The following is a 22,701-nucleotide window of genomic DNA, read 5'->3' on the forward strand; positions in this document are numbered from 1 at the left end:
ATTTTATTCTAGACACTAAACCATTCAGTTAGCCCTATTTTTGACCATGTTCCCAATTAAAAATTTCTGGATGATTTACAACTTAACTACACAATGTTTGAGGCTTCAGTTCAGTTTTGTGCTTATTTTTGTATTACTGTATTGGAAAACTTGCATCCTTTCTGAGAATGATGTCGCACTTCTTCATGTGTTGTTTCCAACAGGAGAAAAAAAATTCAGTACAGGTCAAAAATGCTCTGTATTGACTGTGAAGATCGATGGCAACCAGTTGCATGAATTCCCTTTTCCCTTTGCAGCATGAAACAATGGATGCCTTGGTGAGAAATATTTCTCTCCACAACAACCCAGCAGGTACAGCCTGAGAGTAGCTTGGAACACAAAAATAATCATCTGTGGTTTGTCTAGGATATTAAACTGCTGCTACGGAAGAGGGTTATCTCAGCCAAAAACCATCGGGAAATTCAGAGTTGTCAAACAAGATTAATACAGGCATTGGTACTCTCACTGCATTGCTGAAGATTGTAATCATGGAACAAGAAATGTATTATGGTTGTTGCTGAGGGATGCTTGTATTCAATTTCTTACTGTTCAATGATGAGCATCAAATGTATTATTCTTCTTTTCTATCCACTCCCGATGTATTATACAGAGATGGAAAATGTGAGATGTATCTTGAAAAATTATTTGATATTAGAATTGGTTTGTTTCTGCTTAGAGTCATGGAGTTTTACAGCAGCAGAATAACAAACGCTTCAGCCCAAATGGTCCACACAGACCAAATTTAATCCCATTTGTTGTATTTAACTCTTACCCCCTGAATCTTTTCTATGGATGTGTTTTAAATGTTGCAATGGTACCCACCTCCACCCCTCCTCTAGAAGACCCACCATTTCAAAACAAATCTCATACCCAACACCTTTTTTTGAGAAGGTGTCTGTATTTATAACCTTTAAAAGGATTATATTTTTCACAATTTTAAATCTCAAGCCTTCCTGTCTGTGGCACCACTTTCAAATTCTGTGTTACAAACTCCTCGGTATGGGATGATGGGGGAAAAGAACGAACCCCGTTTCTACAGCAGGCCGAGCGTGTTGTGTTAATGACAACTGAAGCTGGGATGAGTAATAATAGAAGCAGATGCGAGACACACGGATTATGCAACCATGATAGATAGGAGTTGCTTTCTTCAAAGAAATTGATATTAAAAAATAAAATGAAAATACAAAACGCCGAGCACAGAGCCCCGAAAAGAGCAATATAAATCAAAGTAATTAAACATTTTGTCTCCTTGCGAATCTTTAAAATACACCTACTCTGTCAGTGGAATGAATGTGCCAAGTTTCTTTGCCAGGGACAACGCGCCGCGCATGGACCTGCGCCTTGTTCCTTTCCCGCGTGCACCGGACCTGCACCTTGTTCCTTTCCCGCGTGCACCGGACCTGCGCCTTGTTCCCTTCCCGCGTGCACCGGACCTGCGCCTTGTTCCTTTCCCGCGTGCACCGGACCTGCGCCTTGCTCCTTTCCCGCGTGCACCGGACCTGCGCCTTGTTCCTTTCCCGCGTGCACCGTGCCGCGCACGGACCTGCGCCTTGTTCCTTTCCCGCGTGCACTGTGCCACGCACGGACCTGCGCCTTGTTCCTTCCCCCCCCAACCCGCCCATGCAATGTGCCGTCCACGGACCTGCGCAGTTGCCACGATGGCGACGAGGTCGCGTCGCTTAGCAACTCACAGCTCACATGTCATTTGCGAACACATTTCGGACAGAACTTTAAGCGGCTGCTTTCGCGTATTCTCACAAGTCCCGACATCAAAATGCAGCAGGTTGCCCAGGAACGTACACGCAGAGAGCAAACAGTTTCCAGCCAGCTGAAGTAAGTGTCATCTGAACAAACGGTGCCCATCATGAGCAAAGTGGAGGAAAGGTCGGTCTCCCCACTGATGTGCACCACCCCCCCCCCCCTCCCCCGGCATCGTTCCAGAACTCATCTCGAGAAAGGGCATCTGACCACCAAAAGAAATCAAGCCTGATATTTAGTTGGGAATTTAATAAAAGAATTATTTGCACGAAAACAGAAGCAACAACAATCTTTCTAAATGTCCTGATTGACTGTTTACATTACCGGCCATTTGAAGTTTAAACCAATTTTAATTACAGGAAATGATTTTGCTCACGTTTCATTAACAGGGGGACTGGTGTGGCGCAGAGGTAATATTTCCCGCCCCAAGTCCCGAGAGCAGAGGCCTAATCTCGCCATTGCAATCACGCACTTTTCAGAGAAAAATAATATATCACTTTCGGAAATATGCCCGTCGTTTTTTTGTTGTTGGATAAACACGTCTAGTTCACGTCTTGATGTCTTTCAAGGGAGGCATTCTGACCTGACCCCCACCAATGGTTCAACAGCACAGGGCTTTTCAATACTACACCAAAGTATTACTATAAATGAATAAATTAAAATAAGCAGCATTATATTTAATCTTTTACTCTCAAAGACAATTTTGTCCTTTACAAATTCCTCTCAACTCCACCATTTAATCAGAGGGAAAGAATGGATTTTGTATTTCAATTTGTGAGGTCATTTAATTATTTTGAGTTGGAAAACCAGGAATCATCTATTTTAAGGTGAGAGTGGAAAAATTTAAAGGGGTTCTGATGGGCACGTTTTTCACAGAGAGAGGTTGGTCCATGGAATGAGTTCTCAGGCGGAGTGGTCAGGTAGGGTACAATCATAATGTTTGAAAGTCATTTGTACAGGTACATGGATAGGAAAAGTTTAGAGGGACATGGGACTGGCTCAGAAACGCACCTTGGATAGCATGGATGAGATGGGCTGAAGGGTCTGTTTCTGACCTGCATGGCTCTGTAATTCTAATACATTTTGAAAGTTTGGATTGGGCACATTAGAAATCTGACAGAAAATAGAACCATATTTACAATTTCCACCAATTTGTTTCAATTAATATTCTTCCCTAAAAGTCATATTGGCATAAAACAGATGATTTTGTCTCAAGCAGAATATGTTATTGATTATATTTTATAGCTATTTGCTTACAACATAGAAAATTGGCAGTGATCAATGACCAACAGGTTGAATGGTTAAAAATGAAGATGCTAATTTTTTGTGAAAGCTCCATGTCATTTAATTTTCAAATTAACATTAATTAAGACATTTCTGTAAAAAAAATCATAAAACATTAAGGAGCAGAATTAGGTCATTTGGCCCATCAACTTTGCTCTGACATTCAAGTAGTGGCTGATGTATTTTACCTCTCAACCCTATGTTCCAGCCTTGTCCCCATCCCTAAGATATTCTTAGAAATCAAGAACTTATCAACCTCTGCTTTAAATATTTCCAATGACATGATGATATAATTTATTGAAACATAATTTATGGACCCAAACTAAAAGATGAAAATCTCAAGCAAACTTTCAAGGAAAATATAAATTCCTCTCACATGCCTAATTTTGTTATTTTTCACCAAATTACAATTTTCAACTGTCTGAGATTAAAATGCATATGAAAATATATGTGAGATAGTATAGAGGGCCTTTTGACAAATGTTAGGTATTATTTTAGCTCAGTCATGCCTATGGGGTTAGTGCTTTGTACTGGATGCCAGATGTGGGAACCATGGGTGAGTCCCACCCTCCCAAATAGCCACATCTGCATCAGGTGCACTGAGATGCAGTTCCTTAAGGGCCATAAGGGAGAGTGAGGAGTTGATAGATTCAACTTTCAGGGACATAGTTACCCCAAGACCAGATGAGTCAGGTAAGTGGGTAACTGTCAGGGGTGGGAAGAAAAATACCAGGAAAATGGAGAGCACACCTGTGAATATCCCTCTCAGTAACAGGTATATTTTGTTGGATGCTGTTGAGGGAGATGACCTGACAGAAGCTGGCAGCAGTGACCAGGTCGCTGGCACTGAGCCTGGCATGGTGGACCAAAAGGTAAAGAGGAATGCAGTGGTCATTGGGGACTCCATTGTCAGAAATACAGACAAGAGATTCTGTGAGCCAGATAGGTATGCCCGCATGGTGTGCTGCCTCCCTGGTGCAAGGGTGCGGGATATTTCAAATCAGGTCCAGGGTATTCTAAAAGGGGAAGGCGAACAGCCTGATGTCTTGGTAAATGTGGGTACCAATGACATAGATAAAAAGGAGAAAGTACTGAAAAAGGATTACAGAGAGCTAGGACAGAAACTAAGAAATAGGACAGCCAGGGTGGTGATCTCTGGTTTGCTACCTGTGCCAAGTGCAACGAGGACAAAAATGGAAGGTTAAGAAAAATGAATGTGTGGCTGAGGGGCTGGTGTAAAGGACAGGGTTTTGGCTTCTTGGATCATTGGGATCTCTTTTGGGGAAGGCATGACCTCTACAAGAAGGATGGGTTACACCTAAATCCAAAAGGGGTCAATATATTGGCAGCTAGGTTTGATACAGCCGTCGGGTACGGTTTAAACTAATTTGGCAGGGGGGGGTGGGAACCTGTATGATAGGGCAAAGGACAGAAAAAAGTTAGGTTAGGCAGCGAAAGTAAAAAATCAGAAAGAGCAAGGAGGGTGAAAAAAGCAAATCTGAAGGCTTTATATCTTAATGCAAGAAGCATTCGGAACAAGGTAGATGAATTAGCTGTGGAAATTGAGATAAACAAATATGATTTGATTGGGATTACAGAAACATGGCTGCAGGGTGGGCAAGCCTGGGAACTTAAGATCCCGGGGTATACGATATTTAGGAGGGATCGGCAAGAAAGAAAAGGGGGTGGGGTAGTATTGATGGTGAGAGAAGGGACCTACACGATTGACAGGAAGGATATTAACTCAGAAGATGCGGAATCTATATGGATAGAACTGAGGAATAGCAAGGGACGGAAAACATTACAGGGGGTGGCATATAGGCCTCCAAATAGTAGTGTAGAGGTGAGGGAAGGCATTAAAAGAGAAATTAGAAAAGCGTGCAATAAGGGAACAGCTGTCATCATGGGAGACTTTAATTTGCATATAGATTGGACTAGTCAAATTGGTAAAAATACTGAGGAGGAGGAATTCCTTGAATGTTTACGGGACGGTTATCTAGACCAATATGTCGAGGAACCAACTCGGGAGTAGACCATTTTAGATTGCATTTTAGATGCAATGATAAGGGGCTAATCAGCAATCTTGTTGTGCGAGGCCCTTTGGGTAGGAGCGATCACAATATGATCGAATTCTCACTCGACATGGAGAGTGATGAAATTAAATCCGAGACTAAAGTCCTGAATTTAAATAAAGGGAATTATGATGGTATGAGACGGGAGTTGAGTAAGATTGATTGGGTGGTGTTTATGGGGGAGTTGACTGTGGATAGACAATGGAAAGCATTCACAGATCTAATGGAGAAATTGCAAAAATCGTTTATACCGGTTTGGCTTAAAAATAAACCAAAAAATGTGACTCAACCGTGGATAACAAGGGAAATTAGAGACAGCATTAGGTCCAAAGAGAGAGCATATCAATTGGCCAAAAAAAGTACCGCAACCGAAGACTGGGAGCAGTTTAAGATGCAGCAAAGTACGACAAAGGGATTAATCAAGAGAGCAAAAATAAATTACGAAAGTAAGCTTGCGGCAAATATAAAAACCGACTGCAAAAGCTTTTATAAATATGTCAAGAGGAAAAGATTGGTGAAATCCAGAGTAGGTCCCTTGCAGTCGGAATCAGGGGAATATATAATGAAGAATAAGGAAATGTCAGACCAATTAAATTCTTACTTTAGTTCTGTTTTTACAAGAGAGGATACAAATAACGTCCCAAGGATGTTGGGAAACATAGAGACTAATGCAAGGGAGGAACTGAAAGAAATCAGTATCTCTAAGGACATGGTCTTGGGGAAATTGATGGGATTGAAGGCAGATAAATCCCAAGGGCCTGATAATCTACATCCTAGGGTACTTAAGGAAGTGGCCATTCAGATAGCAGATGCTTTAAGAATTCTTTTCCAGAACTCGATAGACTCAGGATCAGTACCCATGGATTGGAGGGTAAAAAGGGGGGTAGGGAAAAAGCGGGGAATTATAGGCCGGTGAGCCTTACATCAGTAGTGGGAAAAATGATGGAATCCATTATTAAGGATATAATAGCGGAGCATATGACTAGCAGAGAAAGGATCGGACGGAGTCAACATGGATTTACAAAAGGTAAATCGTGCTTGACAAATCTATTGGAATTCTTTGAGATGGTGACAGGTAAAATAGATGGGGGAGAGCCAGTGGATGTGGTGTACCTGGACTTCCAAAAGGCCTTCGATAAGGTCCCACATAAACGGCTGGCTTCCAAAATCAAGGCTCATGGGATTGGGGGCAAAGTATTGATGTGGATTGAGAACTGGCTGGCAGGTAGAAGACAGAGTTGGGATAAATGGCTCGTTTTAATGAGTGGCAGGCGGTGACCAGTGGGGTGCCACAGGGATCTGTACTGGGACCCCAGCTGTTCACAATTTAAATTAATGATCTGGATGAGGGGATTGGATGTAATATCTCCAAATTTGCAGATGACACTAAGCTAGCAGGGGTTGTGTGCACGGAAGAGGGGGTCAGGAAGCTCCAGTGTGATTTGGATAAATTGAGGGACTGGGCAGATACATGGCAAATGCACTACAATGTGGATAAATATGAGGTTATCCACTTTGGTAATACAAACCGGAGGGCAGATTACTATTTGAATGGCAATAGATTAAGAGATGGGGAAGTGCAGAGAGACCTAGGGGTACTTGTACATCAGTCTCTGAAGGCGAGCATGCAGGTACAGCAGGCGGTTAAAAAGGCAAATGGTATGTTGGCCTTCATATCAAGAGGGTTTGAGTATAGGAACAAGGATACCTTACTGCAGCTGTACAGGGCCTTGGTGAGACCACACCTGGAGTATTGTGTGCAGTTTTGGTCACCTTATCTAAGGAAAGATGTTCTTGCAATGGAGGGAGTGCAGAGGCGATTCACCAGGCTGATACCTGGAATGGCAGGAATGACTTATGAGGAAAGATTGTGCAAATTGGGATTGTACTCGCTGGAGTTTAGAAGATTGAGAGGGGATCTCATAGAGACCTATAAAATTCTGGCAGGACTGGACAGAATGGATGCAGATGGGATGTTTCCAATGATGGGAAAATCCAGAACCCGGGGCCATGGTTTGAGGATAATAGGCAAACCATTTAGGACCGAGATGAGGAGGAATTTCTTTACCCAGAGGGTGGTGAATCTGTGGAATTCATTGCCACACAGGGCAGTAGAGGCAGGTTCATTAAATATATTTAAGAGGGAATTAGATCTATTTCTTCAGTATAAGGGTATTAAAGGTTACGGAGAGAAGGCGGGGACGGGGTACTGAACTTTAAGATCAGCCATGATCTCGTTGAATGACGGAGCAGGCTCGAAGGGTCGAATGACCTACTCCTGCTCCTATCTTCTATGTTTCTATGTTTCTATGCTCATTTCCAAAACTCTCTTAATTGCAAAAAATACATTTGCATTGCTTCCATATTTTTGGATGTTATGTAAATTTTGTACAACTTCTAATTCATTACCAAGTCCATTGGGAACTGCTAAAGAGTCAATAAAAGATACAGCATGAAAATTGCACTTTATAATCTAAGTTATAAACAAAAGATCTAGAGTAATGAGTCATTACAATAGATACCAGTTAAAAAAGTCATAATAATACTATGATTCATTTCATGGATTATTTGAGTTTCAAGAATGTAATGCAAACACAATACTTGTGAATTCTCCAACCTAAGTGCTTTTTATTCATTCACTTAAAAAATGTTGAATAGTGTAAAAACCATGTTGGTATTCCAATGATCACTACACAAAGACATCACTGGGAAAATGAGCTAGAAGAAGATTGTTCACATTCAACATTCAACCATTTATCTGTTGACATGGACTGTAAAAGATTATATAGTTTCTCAGAGGAGTAATCAAGAATTTTAGTCCTTACCAATCTCATGTTGGGATTTGGCTGTTTTTGTAAAGGAAATTCCTTCAATGCTCAGTTTGAAATCCAGCCTTTTTGTCAGTCAGATATACCTCTATTTTCTGAAAATAATTGGAAGAAAGCCTTTCCAAGAGAAAGTGTTTCTACATGGTGTTGCTGTACTATCAGTTAATGCAGGTGCTTCAGTCTTGGTGCGTATGTAATTAGAATTTGTATGTTGTGTCGTAGTGTACTTTGCCAAATAAATTTCAGATGGTTGAGTGGGATGGATGTAGAATTGTATCACATTATCTTCAAGGTTTCTTTCTTCTTTGGCTTGGCTTCGCGGACGAAGATTTATGGAGGGGGTAAATGTCCACGTCAGCTGCAGGCTCGATTGTGGCTGATAAGTCCGATGCGGGACAGGCAGACACGGTTGCAGTGGTTGCAGGGGAAAATTGGTTGGTTGGGTGTTGGGTTTTTCCTCCTTTGTCTTTTGTCAGTGAGGTGGGCTCTGCGATCTTCTTCAAAGGAGGTTGCTGCCCGCCGGACTGAGGCGCCAAGATGCACGGTTTGAGGCAATATCAGCCCACTGGCGGTGGTCAATGTGGCAGGCACCAAGAGATTTCTTTAGGCAGTCCTTGTACCTCTACTTTGGTGCACCTCTGTCACGGTGGCCAATGGAGAGCTCGCCATATAACACGATCTTGGGAAGGCGATGGTCCTCCATTCTGGAGACGTGACCCACCCAGCGCAGCTGGATCTTCATCAGCGTGGACTCGATGCTGTCGGCCTCTGCCATCTCGAGTAATTCGATGTTAGGGATGAAGTCGCTCCAATGAATGTTGAGGATGGAGCGGAGACAACGCTGGTGGAAGCGTTCTAGGAGCCGTAGGTGATGCCGGTAGAGAACAGGAGTGTGGGTATGACAACGGCTCTGTATACGCTTATCTTTGTGAGGTTTATAGCCATAATAATACATATTTATTGATTATAATATTATATCAGCATTACTATGGTTAAACATTTACATTGAATGTGGCAAAGAAATGGATAGTGTGATACTAACCAGATCCATTGTTTCAAGCCATCAATATCAATGTCAATAATCTGCTAAAAATGTTTCAAAGAACCTATCTGCAAAAACTTGCATTTATATTGCACAATTAGTATTAAAAAAGATCAGAATATTTTTGACAGAATTACTATCCAATGAAATCTAATGCCAAGCCAAACAAAGAGATATATGGGTAGAAAGCCAAAGGTTTGGTTAAATTAGCTGTTTTTAAAGATGATCTTAAGGGGAAAAAAATAAGGAGAGGTTGAGGGAGATTTGCTTCCTAAGTTGAAAGAATAATGAATGTTTTGAAAGCAAAAATGAGTAAGAGGCTAGATTTGGAGTGTAGATCCTTAAATCTACAGGGGGACCAACCAATTAAATCGCCAATCCGGCAATTTAAGGGGGAACCCGCCCCCGCAATGATATGTCACATACTCACCGGAAGTATTGCCCCATGTTTGGATGCTGGCTACCCGGTGGCACATGCATACAAGCACTGACCTCACTGGATTAAGCGGGTTGGCCATTTTAATTTTCAAATTGTCTGTGGATACAACCTAGGTAAGTTTAACTGGGTTTCCTGACTACCTCTGAGGTAGGTCATGGACCCAGTTGGATTCTGACATGGTTGTCTGGGTCAGAATCTTTCTAACTGCCGCACGACTGAGGCACTAACTGGGCAAATTGCCCAGTTAACTCCATTTTACACGGCCGTTTGAAAGAGCCTAGTGAGGTTGATGGCTGTTCCAGGCTATAGTTAATAAAAGCCTGATAATTTCACAACTCCAGTCTTTTGTGATTATTGATGGTGCATCAATTTTATTAACTATATTTTTCAAAAGAAGCATGGAATAGTACCTGAAACCTGAGAAGCTCAACATCAACCCTTGATCGCTGGATGCCCAAACATGTTCAAACCTTGGCTACTTCTGCGGACAGGGTAAGTACCCGAGGAAATGCTGCCCTCCCAAGGATTCGGTATGCACCAGGTGCAAGAAAAAGGGAAAAGGGACATTATGCCAAAGTTTGCCAGTCCAAACCATCTGCAAAATCTAGCAGTGCCGATTGTGGACAGTCACTACTCTGGACAGTGTGATCAGCGCCATCTCTACAGACAAATGATGCCACGTGCAAGTCATGGGGACCACCATTTTTGGATTGCACAGCATACACCATCTTTCCAGGCATATGAGACCATGAGGGGAACAGTAAGGGCAGCCATCTTGGGGTAAAGTACGACCTTTTCTGTATCGTTAGCACCCATCGGACTCAGACAACGTCTCTACTTGCCTCCATCACCCTGAAACAAGAGGCACCACATGAACTCGCCAGTTCCTTGATGGATGTCCAGGTAAACAGGCATGTTACCAACTGCTTATTTAATAGCGGGAGTACAGAAAGTTTTTAGACTATTGATTTTTGAAGTGTGTATTAAACTCTGAAATACACTAAACAGTTCTCATTGACTGCTCCCGTCCCGGGGCTCGGCTGCCAATGGTCGGGCTGTGCGGGCTGCCGGGGTTTGCCTGGCGACGGAGGCCTGTGTTCGGTGCTCGGGCAGTGGTGCGGGCAGGCCCGGTCTCGGCTGGCTGTCTCTCCCCGTGATGCAGCCGTTACCTCAGGCGGACTCAGGCAGGACCTCGGGCGCCCCGGGCGGCAGCGGGTCCTCAGGCCTCTGGCGGCGGCAGCAATAGGACCTCGGGCCCCCCGGGCAGCAGCAGGACCTTGGGCCTCCGGAGGTGGCAGCAACAGGACCTCGGGCCAAAATGTTTGGCCTGGAAGTCAGCCTGAAGAAAACTGAGGTCCTCCATCAGCCAGCTCCCCACCATGACCACCAGCCCCCCCACATCTCCATCGGACACACTGCACTCAAAACGGTCAACCAGTTTACCTACCTCGGCTGCACCATTTCATCTGATGCAAGGATCGACAAAGAGATAGACAACAGACTCGCCAAGGCAAATAGCGCCTTTGGAAGACTACACAAAGGAGTCTGGAAAAACAACCACCTGAAAAAACACACAAAGATCAGCGTGTACAGAGCCGTTGTCATACCCACGCTCCTGTTTGGCTCCGAATCATGGGTCCTCTACCGGCATCACCTAAGGCTCTTAGAATGCTTCCATCAGCGCTGTCTCCGCTCCATCCTCAACATTCATTGGAATGACTTCATCACCAACATCGAAGTACTCGAGCTGGCAGAGTCCGCAAGCATCGAATCCATGCTGCTGAAGACCCAACTGCGCTGGGTGGGTCACGTCTCCAGAATGGAGGACCATCGCCTTCCAAAGATCGTGTTCTATGTTGAGCTCTCCGCTGACCACCGAGACAGAGGTGCACCAAAGAAGAGGTACAAGGACTGCTTAAAGAAATCTCTTGGTGTCTGCCACATTGACCACCGCCAGAGGGCTGATATTGCCTCCAACCGTGCATCTTGGCGCCTCACAGTTCGGCGGGCAGCAACCTCCTTTGAAGAAGACCACAGAGCCTACCTCACTGACAAAAGACAAAGGAGGAAAAACCCAACACCCAACCCCAACCAATCAATTTTCCCTTGCAACCTCTGCAACCGTGCCTGCCTGTCCCGCATCGGACTTGTCAGTCACCAACGAGACTGCAGCAGATGTGGACATACCCCTCCATAAATCTTCGTCTGCGAAGCCAAGCCAAAGAAAAAGAAGAACAGAAAGTTTTTTCCACTCCGATACCGCTAAGTACCTATTCCTTAAAGTACGGTTGCCAAACGCAAGATATCACTTGCATCCAAATCATACACAGCAGCCATCCATTGGTCCTACATAGTAACCCTGACCGCTGGAGGCATAGTTTACAAACATTTCAGACTACTAGTCATGCCACAATTCTGCCCCATTGCTACTGGGCTGGACTTCCAGTCCCAACTTCAGAAAGTCACATTTAAATTCGAGGAGCCCCATCTCCCCTTACCGTTTGCAGCGAGCAATTCACAGATGTCCTTCTGCGTGCAACCTGTTGACCCCCTCCTACTGTTCATCAACCTCACCCCTGACTGCAAGCCAGTGGCCACCAGAAATAGATGGTATTGTGCGGAAGACGATGCGTACATTAAGTCGGAGGTTCAGTGCTTGTTGGGCAAGGGCATCATCGAGGACAGCAATCATCTTTGGATGGCCCAGGTGATTATGGTAAAGAACGGGGAAAATAATAGGATGATCATAGACTACAGCCAGACCATCAACTGGTACACGCAGCTCAACGAGTACCCCCTTCCCTATATATCTGATATGGTCAACCAGATCGCACAATATTGGATATTCTCCACAAATGACATGAAATTGGCGTATTACCAGCTCCCAACCCACCCAGAGGACTGCCAGTATACTGCACTCGAGGTGGATGGCTGCCTCAACCACTTCCTCTGGGTCCCTATCGGCATCACCAACAGGGTCTCTGTCTTCCAAAGAAAGGTTGACAGCATGCTAGACCACTATAATCTGCAGGCCACCTTCTCATACGTAGATAATGTTACTATCTGAGGCCACGACCTGCAAGATCACGATGCAAATCTCCGTAAATTCCTTTGGGCAGCAAAATGCCCGAATCTTACTTATAACGAGAAAAAATGTGTGTTCAGGACTTGGCATCCTCGGCTGCACATTCAAGAACGGCGTCAGTGGCCCCGACTTTGACCGCATGCTTCCATTGCTGAAGAGATGCCTCTTCTCATATTACGCTCAAAGGGACCCTAATTATGCAGACAAGGTTCATCCATTGGTCAAAGCCACCATCTTTCCACTGCCGGCAGATGCCCAAGCTGCATTCGACTGTATCTAAGAAGACATCGCCAAGGCAACCATACATCCCATAGATGAATCCACACAGTTCCAATTGAAAAGCAAAGCGTCTGACTATGCCATGGCTGCCACACTCAACAAAGCGGGCAGGCCTGTCGCCTTTTTCTCATGCACCCTACAGGGCCCTGGAATTCACCATTCCTCCGTCAAGAAGGAGGCCCAGGCCATTGTGGAAGCAGTACACCACTGGAGGCACTAACTCGCCAGAACAATTCACTCTCCTTACAATCAACGAGCAGTTGCATTCATGTTTAATAATAAGCAAAGGGGCAAAATCAAAAACGATAATGGGACTTGTGTCAGTGTCCAAATGGACAGACTGAAGACTGTCCATAATAACCTTTGTCACCCCGGAGTAACTAGGTTTTTCCATTTTTTTTTTTGAAGCTTGGAACCTACCATACTCCCTTGAGGAAGTCTGGATAATGACTAAAAACTTCCAGGTCTGCACCAAATGCAAACCACAATTTACCAACCAGATAAGGTGCAGCTGATCAAAGCTAACCCCCTTCCCTTCAAACACCTAAGCATTGATTTCAAGGGACCCCTCCTCTCTAACTTCCTTGCAATCATTGACAAATACTCTTGCTTCCTTCTCACCATTCCATGCCCGGACATGACCATGGCCACAGTTATCAAGGCCCTCTGCAATATCTTTACGCTCTTTGGGTACCCCAGCTTCATCCACAGTGACCTCATTTATGAGTGATGAGCTGCGGCAGCACCTGCTGACCAGGGGCACTGCCATGTGCAGGACCACAGGCTACAATCCTAGGGGAAATAGGCAAATGGAAAGGGAGAAAACCATCCTCCTGGCACTGAGGTCACAGGGACTCCCTGTCTCCCAATGGTAAGAGGTCCTCCCAGACACATTCCACTTTGTCCATTCACTTTTATGTACAGCCACAAACAACACACCACATAAACGGATGTTTGCTTTCTCAAGGAAGTCTGCATCAGGGACTACGTGCCCGCCTGGCTTACCTCCCCAGGACCAGTCCTGCTTCAGAAGCACACCAGGCAATCTAAGACTGACCCACTGGTCAAGAGATTCCACCTCCTGCATGCTAACCCCCAGAATACCTACGTTGTCTTCCCTTACAGGCATGAGGACACGGTCTCAACCCAGGATCTGGCACCATTGGGGGTGCCTCCAAACACCATTGACCACCAACAGACACTCCCCCCCCCCCCCCACTGCTACCTTAGGGATCTCTGAGCCTGCTGTGACCATTGGATACTATTGTCACCCATGATGCACCAGCACCACACTCCCTTAACCCTTCACCTGTTTCCCCTTCCCCCCCCCCAACAAACTGAAACCAGTGATGAAAGGCCAACCCTACAAGCTGTAGGGCACCATGGCAGCGCCCCAACCATTACCACATAATTCACTGCAGCAAAGGAGACCCCCCCATGACAGATTTAATCTGTAAAATGTATATTTGTTTCATTTTCTTCTCACCCCACAGGACTTTTCTTAAAAAGGAGGAGTGAATGTGGTAAACCACTGTTATGCTGTGATTGGCTGCTGCTGGCTTGACACGCCTCCGAAGATCGATCCTACCCATAGCCCTTTGCATGCTCCCCATTCCACTCTGCCTCCATCAGTCAATGGCTGTTCCAGTCTATAGTTAATAAAAGTCTGATAGTTTCACAGCTCCAGTCTTTTGTGATTATTGATGGTGCATCACTGGTCATGGCCAGAATTAACATGTACCTAAGCAAAGGTCTGGACCTACTGCAATTTGCCTATTTCACAATCACTCCACAGCAGACGCAATATCACTGGCTCTTCACTCAGCTCGAGATCACCTCAAAAACAGCAACTCATACATATGGCTGCTCTTCATCAACTGCAGGTCAGCCTTGAATACCATTATTCCCTCAGTGCTCATCAAAAAGCTTCCAACTCTGCACCCCACTCTGCAACTGGATCCTTGACTTCTTCATCAGAAGACCACAGACAGTCAGTACGAATTGGAAACAATGTCTCCTCCTCACTGATTATCAACCCAGGCGTACCTCAAGAATGCAGGCTTAGCCCTCTGCCCTACTCATTATACACCCATGTTGGTGTCGCGAGGCAGAATTCCAATGCTATCTACACATTTGCCAATGACACCACAGTTGTCGGCAGAATCAAAAATGGCAATAAGGATGCATACAGAAAGAAGATGGAGTTGGTGGCAAGATGAAATAATTTGTGAAGATAAGCAAAATTTTTTATTCCCATGAATTGAAGAAATCCAATTTCTCTGCCCCCTGTTTGGTTATCAATAGGTCTTTGATTTTCTCAGAAGATAAGCCAAATGTAATGTTTCAGATAAGATAGATTCAGATGCCACTTTGCATTCAACCCATCACCTTTACAATAGCAAATGGTGGTTCTCAGGTAGGGTTGCTGACCTTGTGGAGAAAGTAAACTACATGTAAGTTAAGGAAGTGGCAAGTTATTTTTAATTATTTGTTGTTTTTAAAACTTTTCAATTAAAATTATTTAAATCTAATTGAAAAGTGTTTTATATGTCTCTTTCAGCAATATTTGGAAACATTTCAAAAATAGAGAGAAGAGTTTGGAGAAGATTAAATGTTGGGAAATCAATTTGCTGACAGTTCTATAGTTTGAATGATCTCTTTTTAGAAGAGAGGTGATTACAATAGGTTTGAAAGGGGACAGAGGCAGTGTCTGAATAGAGAGGTTAATAATATAATTTAATGTATGGCCAGAGAGAAATGTTCTACAATTGAGAGTTTAATAGATTGAGGGAGAGGCAGTCAACTATCTCATGTCTTTTGAGCAGTTGTCTAAAAAATATAATTTGCCTGGATCACATTTTTTCAGATATCTACAGATGAGGAACTTTTTAAATGTTATTTTATCTACTTTTCCGATATCACATCAGACTGAAGTTACTGAAACTTTTTTATGTTTAAACCTTTTACAGCAGAGTTTAATCGCAACAATTTGATCCTGAAAATACATCCAGTGTTTTTTTTTAACTTTATTTCTTTGTTCAAAAAACAAAAAGTATATGACATATACAACAATTAACCATAAACATGAACGTTATTTTTTTATAAAAAAAGAAAAGAAAAGAACCCCCCCCTTCAGCCAACTCTCCTAAGGAGAGCCATAAAGAAAGAAAAAAAAAATTAAAGAAAAATTAAATATACATATTAAGATCTAATCAATGTAAATATTCTGAATATAACAACCACTTATTAATAAAAATATTATAATTATCACTGAACTTTTTCATTGTGCAAAGAATGCTTTAAGGAATTGAATTAAAGTGCCGTTTTATGTCTTGGAAAATGGAAATTGTTGAAAAAGTGTCAGTATTACTATTACTCTCAAATTTAGTGCGATGCACTAATGCCAATTCCCTCAGGGTAACAACATTTGGCTTTCAACACATGCAGAGTACAACTCACAAGTGGCGCCGGAACTCCTCTAAAATATATAGATCGGTCTGCTGAAGACCCAACTGTGCTGGGTGGGTCACATCTCCAGAATGGAGGACCATCGCCTTCCCAAGATCGTGTTATATGGCGAGCTCTCCACTGGTCACCGAGACAGAGGTGCTCCAAAGAAGAGGTACAAGGACTGCTTAAAGAAATCTCTTGGTGCCTGCCACATTGACCATTGCCAGTGGGTTGATCTCGCCTCCAACCGTGCATCTTGGCGCCTCACAGTTCGGCGGGCAGCAACCTCCTTTGAAGAAGACCGCAGAGCCCACCTCACTGACAAAAGACAAAGGAGGAAAAACCCAACACCAACCCACCAATTTTCCCTTGCAACCACTGCAACCGTGTCTGCCTGTCCTGCATCGGACTTGTCAGTCACCAACGAGCCTGCAGCAGACATGGACATACCCCTCCATAAATCTTCGTCCGCGAAGCCAAGCCAAAGAATAGATCGGTCTAGACACTTTATATATTTATGAATAATTATTTTACATGTTTTGAGAGGAAAGATGATCATGCCCTTACTTAATGTATTTGAAATCTAATCCCCCAGCCACACAAGCAGACAGAACAATTCAACAACTGTCTATGCAGGACTGATTTAAATAATGCAGCCTAAGCTCTCCACTGGAATGTATTGAAATGTGAAATATTAAAAGCAAACAATAAATGTTCGTAGTTGTGATGCAGAGAGTGCTTACACTGGCAGATTCTGCAATGTAGACCTCTGGCTTATGATGTATATATTTTTGTTTTGAAATAACACACTTCTCTCTATTTTTGGACTGGGTACCAACTCGAAGATACCACGGTAGTGGGTTGTATTCATTATTGTGTCTGAAATAATGACTGGAACCGGAGGTGCAGTGAACTCTACTAAGTATAAATCAAGCTCATTAACATGGCAGGGAGAGAGAGCCTGCAATTTGGTGTCTGCTTTTTTCAGAATACTTCCACTCTAATGACCTCACAGTACCTGCACATATGCAGTGCACCCTTGTAGGTATGGAGGCTGCAGCGCGATTGCAGTGGGAGTAGGACAGCGATAGCAGCTGTTGTGGCTTGGTTCTCTGTGTTTCTCGGCTCATCAAGGAATATCAGTCTGTTTGAGTTTTGCAATGGGGGAGGTTCTTTTACAGGGAAGATGTGCCTTCTGTTCCTCCTGTAGGTCCCCCCCCCCCCCCCCCGAACAAATGAGGTATGACCTTAGCTCTTAGCAGTTTTGATCCAGTATGCTTGGGCAGTTGTATCCCTCTGGCATTTGAAGTCTGATGACCTGCCCTTCAGTAAGGGGAATGAATGACCTGGGGCATTGATGTCCTGTGGGTCTTTGACATGAGGCTCTAGGAGCCTCCTTGCTCCCGGAAGGGTTGTCCTGGTTTGCTGTGACATCAAGCGTTGCGCCCGTGAGTCTAGGGTGTTCCCCCAAGGGACATTCCTCAAATTGAGCAGGCTGAGGAATACATCCGTCTTCTCTCTCTGACACGTTCCATGAGCTGTAATGGCACTCTTTACTGCTCTTTCAGCAAGCTATTGGATTGGGGGTACTCCAGGCTGCTGGTAATGTGAGTAAAATCCCATGAAGAGGTAAAATTGTTAAAATTTTGGCTGGTGAACTGACTGCCCATTGTCAGAAAAGAGTGTGTGCAGGGCACCGTGCATCAAGAAGTGGTGTTTTAAGTGTCTTGATGACTGCCTCCGAGGTGGTGACTCATAGTAGGTCTATCTCAAACCAACCTGAGTATGAGTCACTCAGCACCAGGTAGTGTGGTGTGTGCCATTCAAAGATATTGGTTACTGCTATTGACCAGGGTAGGGTGGGTGCCGGGTGCAGCTGTAGTGGCTTTCTTTGTTGGTTTGGCCTGGTACTGTTGCAGACCACACACGATGCACCTCTTCATCTATCTGGTCAGACAAGCCTGACCGGCCAGAAAACAATGTCTCTTGCCCTACGTTTTGTTGCTTCCATGCCAGGGTGTCTTCTATGCAGGATGTTCTGCAGTGTTGTGGGGATAACTGGCCTTTCATAATTATCCACTCATCAATGATTAGTTCGTCCCGATAAGGAAAAAATGGTTGTTTTGCTGGTTGCAGGCTGCGCTGCTTGGTCAGCCAGCTGCTTTTAATGAAGTTGCCCAAGCAGCTCAGGGTTTTGTCCTCTGCAGCATGCTTTCTCAGTTCATCAAGTTGAACCGAGGAGATGTGGCCCACTGTCATGATGTCAAAAGTATTTTCTTCTTTGGCCTGCTGTGTTGTGCACTTCCTGGGGGCTCTTGAAAGGGCATCCTCTAGGTGCATTTCTTTGTCACATTTGTGAATTAGGGTGATGTGTTACTTCTGTAACCAAAGCATCATCCTCTGAAGTCTTGCCAGCACTGCATGGATGGGTTTGTTGATGATAGTGACTAGGGGGGGTAAATGGTCAGTTTTGATGGTAATCGGTCTGCCATACGCATAATCATGGAATTTGGAGCACCACAGCTGGAAGCTCCTTCTCAATTTTTGGCGTACCTCGTCTTGGTGTCCATAAATAATCTGGATGTGTAAGCCACCGGTTTGCTGTCCTGCAAACATGTCGCGCCTATTACCATGCTATGAAGCATCGCAGGTCAACAGCATGGGCCTGCGCACGTCAAAGTAGGAGAGAACTGGTAAGTAGGACATAAGTTGCTTGAGGGCCTCAAATACATCCTGCTGTTGCTGGTGCCAGGTCCACTCATGTCCTTGTGGGTCAGCTGTTGGAGTGGGGCAATTAATTTGCTGGCATTGGGTTTAAATTTATCCAGGTAGTTTACCATGCCCAGGAACCGTTGTAGAGACCCACATCCTTAGGTACTGGCATTTCGCTGATGGCCCTTGTTTTTGAAGGGACCGCCCCTTGCTAGTAAACACATGACCCACGTAGCTGTCTTGGTTGAGGTGAACCTGTGCTTGTTGGGGGTTAAGCTGCAGGTTTACCTCCCATGCTCAGTTGAGTACCCTTCTCAGGAATTTGCCGTGTTCTTCTCACGATATTCCACCCAGCGGTATATTGTCGATGATAATGGTGCAAGGGTATCCAGCGAATATCTGTTCCATAGAACTCTGGAAAACTTTACATGCCGAGTTGATGCTGAATGGCATTCTCCGGAACCTGTACCAGCTGGATGCCATGCTGAAGGTGGTCAGCAGTGATGAGCGATGGTTGAGTGAGATTTGCCAGAACGAGTTCTTTGCATCTAGGACCGAGAACACCGTTGCACCGGCCATCTGTGCGGCCACTTCCTCTACTGTCCACATGGGGTGATGCGGTCTCCTCAGGGCTGTATTGAGGTCCTGCAGATTGAAAGAATTGCAAATTTCTTGACCATCCTTCTTCTTGGTGGCCACCATGGATGACAAAAACTCTGTCAGTTTTGAGACTGGGGTTATGATGCCTATATCCTGCATTCTGTCCAGTTCGACCTTGACTATTTCTTTCATGGCCACGGGGATGCGGTGTGCTGGACAGACAACGGGTCTCACCTCCAGGTTGAGCCACATGGAGTATGTCACTGGTAGCCTCCCTAGCTTGTTTGTGAAAAGTTATTCATACTCCAAGAGGATTGCTCGCAAGAAATTGTCTTCAGCTGGACTTAACTGGTGCACGTCGGTGCCAAAGGAAATGAGTCCCATGTCCATGCATGTGGTGAGGCCAAGCAGGAGCTTGATGTCTTTGCGGACTATGAAGAAAGACAGCATATAGAGCCTTCCTTGTAGCCAGCACCACAGCTGCACTGTGCTGTTGGTCTGGAAGATCTGCAATGGCATGGCATTGCATTTCACCCCAGTATCGCATTTCATCTCAGCCACCTTGCCATTGACCTTCATGGACATGAACGCCTCATTATTGCCTCTGATCTGGGTTGCCGCTGGGTCGTCTGTCATTCCTGTAGAAATTCCATCAACGTGGTATTCGTCATCTGGGTCGCTCCATCTTTGCTCCAGTTCCAGGTGATTGACGACTCTCCTGGGTCCGGTCCGCATAGAGATCGGCTCTCTGGACTTGCAGCACCTGCTGTAATGGATCCGTCTTCCGCAGGTCTGGCATTGCTGACCATGTGCCGGGCACATTTCTCACCTTGGAATGTGGCCCCCTCCACCGTTGCTGCACCCCATCTTGGGTGTAGAGCGGAGTGCTTGTGGAGGCAGGTATCTTCTCTGGTCCTCCAGCCATTGTTTTCTTGCTGGTCCCATCTGTACTGTATTGATATTCACAGTCGGGTGTTGGGGAACAGTCAGTTACTGTTCTCCTCAGTACATTCGTAGGCTAGACAAATGGTGATGGCTTTTTCCAAAGTTAACTCGCTGTCTCGCAAGAGTAGGTTTTCTCATGTTATCATCACAAATTCTGCAGACCATCCGGTCCTTGATCAACTCATCTCAAAGCATACCAAAGAGCAGGTTTTGGCTTTAATTTTCAAATTGCTCATGTAGGAGAGAATGGACTCGCCAGGCTTTTGTTCTCTCCTACTAAACTTGTGCTGTTTCATTGTGACATTTTTCTGGGGGTTGCGCATTTCTCTAAACTTGTGTTTTAGGCACTCGAGGTCCTCCCTCGTTTCAGCTGGACAGATCACAAGATTTTCTTCATGCACGTCACTCACTTAAATGAACGTTCTCTCTCTCTAAGTGGCCTCTGAACCCGCCAAATTCAACAGGATGTATGCCGTGCTACAGGCAGGCTTATCGCTGTGTGCAGCCGCTATAAAAATGTCATACTTCTGTTTGAACACGAGCCAGTTCTCGGCCACGTTTCCTTTGAACACCATGGGGTCGGGACGTCTGAACATGTCAGCCATTTTGAGGTTTCCCAAATGTGGTTTTAATTATTCACTGTGGTAGTTCTTCAGTTGTGAGGCTTCACTTCTGACACCATGCTCATTATTGTGTCTGAAATGATTATTGGAGCCGGCAGGTGCAATGAACCAAACAATGAACTTTACTAAGTATAAATCAAGCACATTAACATGGCAGGGGGAGAGTGCCTGCAACTCGGCGTCTGCATTCTTCAGAGTACTTCACTCTAATGACTTCGCAGTACCTGCATATGTGCAGTGCACCCTTGTAGGTACAGAGGCTGCAGCATGATTGCAGTGGGAGTAGGACTGCTGATAGCAGCAGCTGACTACAATAAAGGATGGGGATGAGTCAGCGTTCAGGATGGAGATTGAAAACTTGGCTGAATGGTACAACAACCACCTTGTACTCAATGTCACCAAAACTAAGGAGCTGATTGTTGACTTCAGGGAAGGAAAGCTAGAGGTATACAATCCAGTGATCAGTTGGGGATCAGAAGTGGAAAGGGTGAGCAAATTTAAGTTCTTTGGAGTTGCTATCAGAGGATCTTTCATCGACCCAACACACCAATAGCGTCGTGAAAAAAGCACACGAGCGCCACTACTTCCTCAGGAGTTTGTGGAGGTTTGGTATGACATTAGAAATCCTGGCAAATTTCTCCAGAGGTGTGGTGGAAAGTTTGCTGACTGGCTGCATCACTGTCTGGGATGGAAATACCAACACCCCTGAGCATAAAACCCTCCAAAAGATAGTGGACGTAGCTCAGGACATTACAGGCAAAACCCTCCCGCTATTGAGTACATCTACAGGGAGTGCTGCCATCGGAGAGTAGCCGCTATCATCAAAGACCCTCACCATGCTCTGTTCTTGCTGCTGCCATCAGGAAAAATGTATAGCTACCACAAGACTCGCACCACCAGGTTCAGGAACAGCTGCAAGCCCTCCACCATCAGACTCAACAACAAACTCAATCTGAGACTTATTTAAGGACTTTTACTTGCGCATTTTATTGATTATTTTATCTCTCTGTATTGCACAGTCAGTTTGTTTACATTTGATATCTTTTTACAGTTCTTGGTTTGTTTACATGTTTTACATGTGTACAGTTTATTTTTTGTATTACCAATGAGTGGTAATTCTGCCGTGCCTGCAGGAAAAAGGAATCTCGGGTTGTATGTGATGTATGTATTCTGACAATAAATCTGAAATCTGGCAATCCATCACCATGTTTTCAGATTTGTGCTTTTCTGAAGAATGTGTATGATTGCCAAATTAGTTGCTCAATCAGACAAGGTGCCTAGGAGCCCATTGATTGAAAGACTGTAAGTTGTAATTAAAAAACAAATGTAGTTACTTATCAGATTACCATGCTTCATGAAGATATTACAACATTAATTTATTTTAGAATTATTTTTCCAGTCGATTTTAAATGCTTGAGTGCACAGCGAATCCCTCAAATAGCAGTGTAATGATGATGTAGTTCATTGGGTTTAATTATGTTGACTGAGGGAGAAATCCTAGCAAGACACTGTGGGCAACATATTTTGATATAAAAAGAACAGTGT

The 22,701-nt window shown here is 44.4% G+C and overlaps 1 protein-coding gene across 1 annotated transcript in view; it reads left to right on the top strand.

Moving 5' to 3' along the window:
* Window positions 1–1,731: 1,731 nt before the first annotated feature.
* LOC138760631 (uncharacterized protein C2orf73-like) overlaps window positions 1,732–22,701 on the top strand; it is an 88,408-nt gene continuing 67,438 nt past the window's right edge. The window contains exon 1 of the mRNA XM_069931437.1: window positions 1,732–1,872. Coding sequence (XP_069787538.1) covers window positions 1,814–1,872 — 59 coding nt within the window. The 5' untranslated portion in view covers window positions 1,732–1,813. The remainder of the gene's footprint in view (window positions 1,873–22,701) is intronic.

Source organism: Narcine bancroftii, chromosome 4 (genome assembly GCF_036971445.1).
Source record: "Narcine bancroftii isolate sNarBan1 chromosome 4, sNarBan1.hap1, whole genome shotgun sequence".
Taxonomy (NCBI): Eukaryota; Metazoa; Chordata; class Chondrichthyes; order Torpediniformes; family Narcinidae; genus Narcine; species Narcine bancroftii.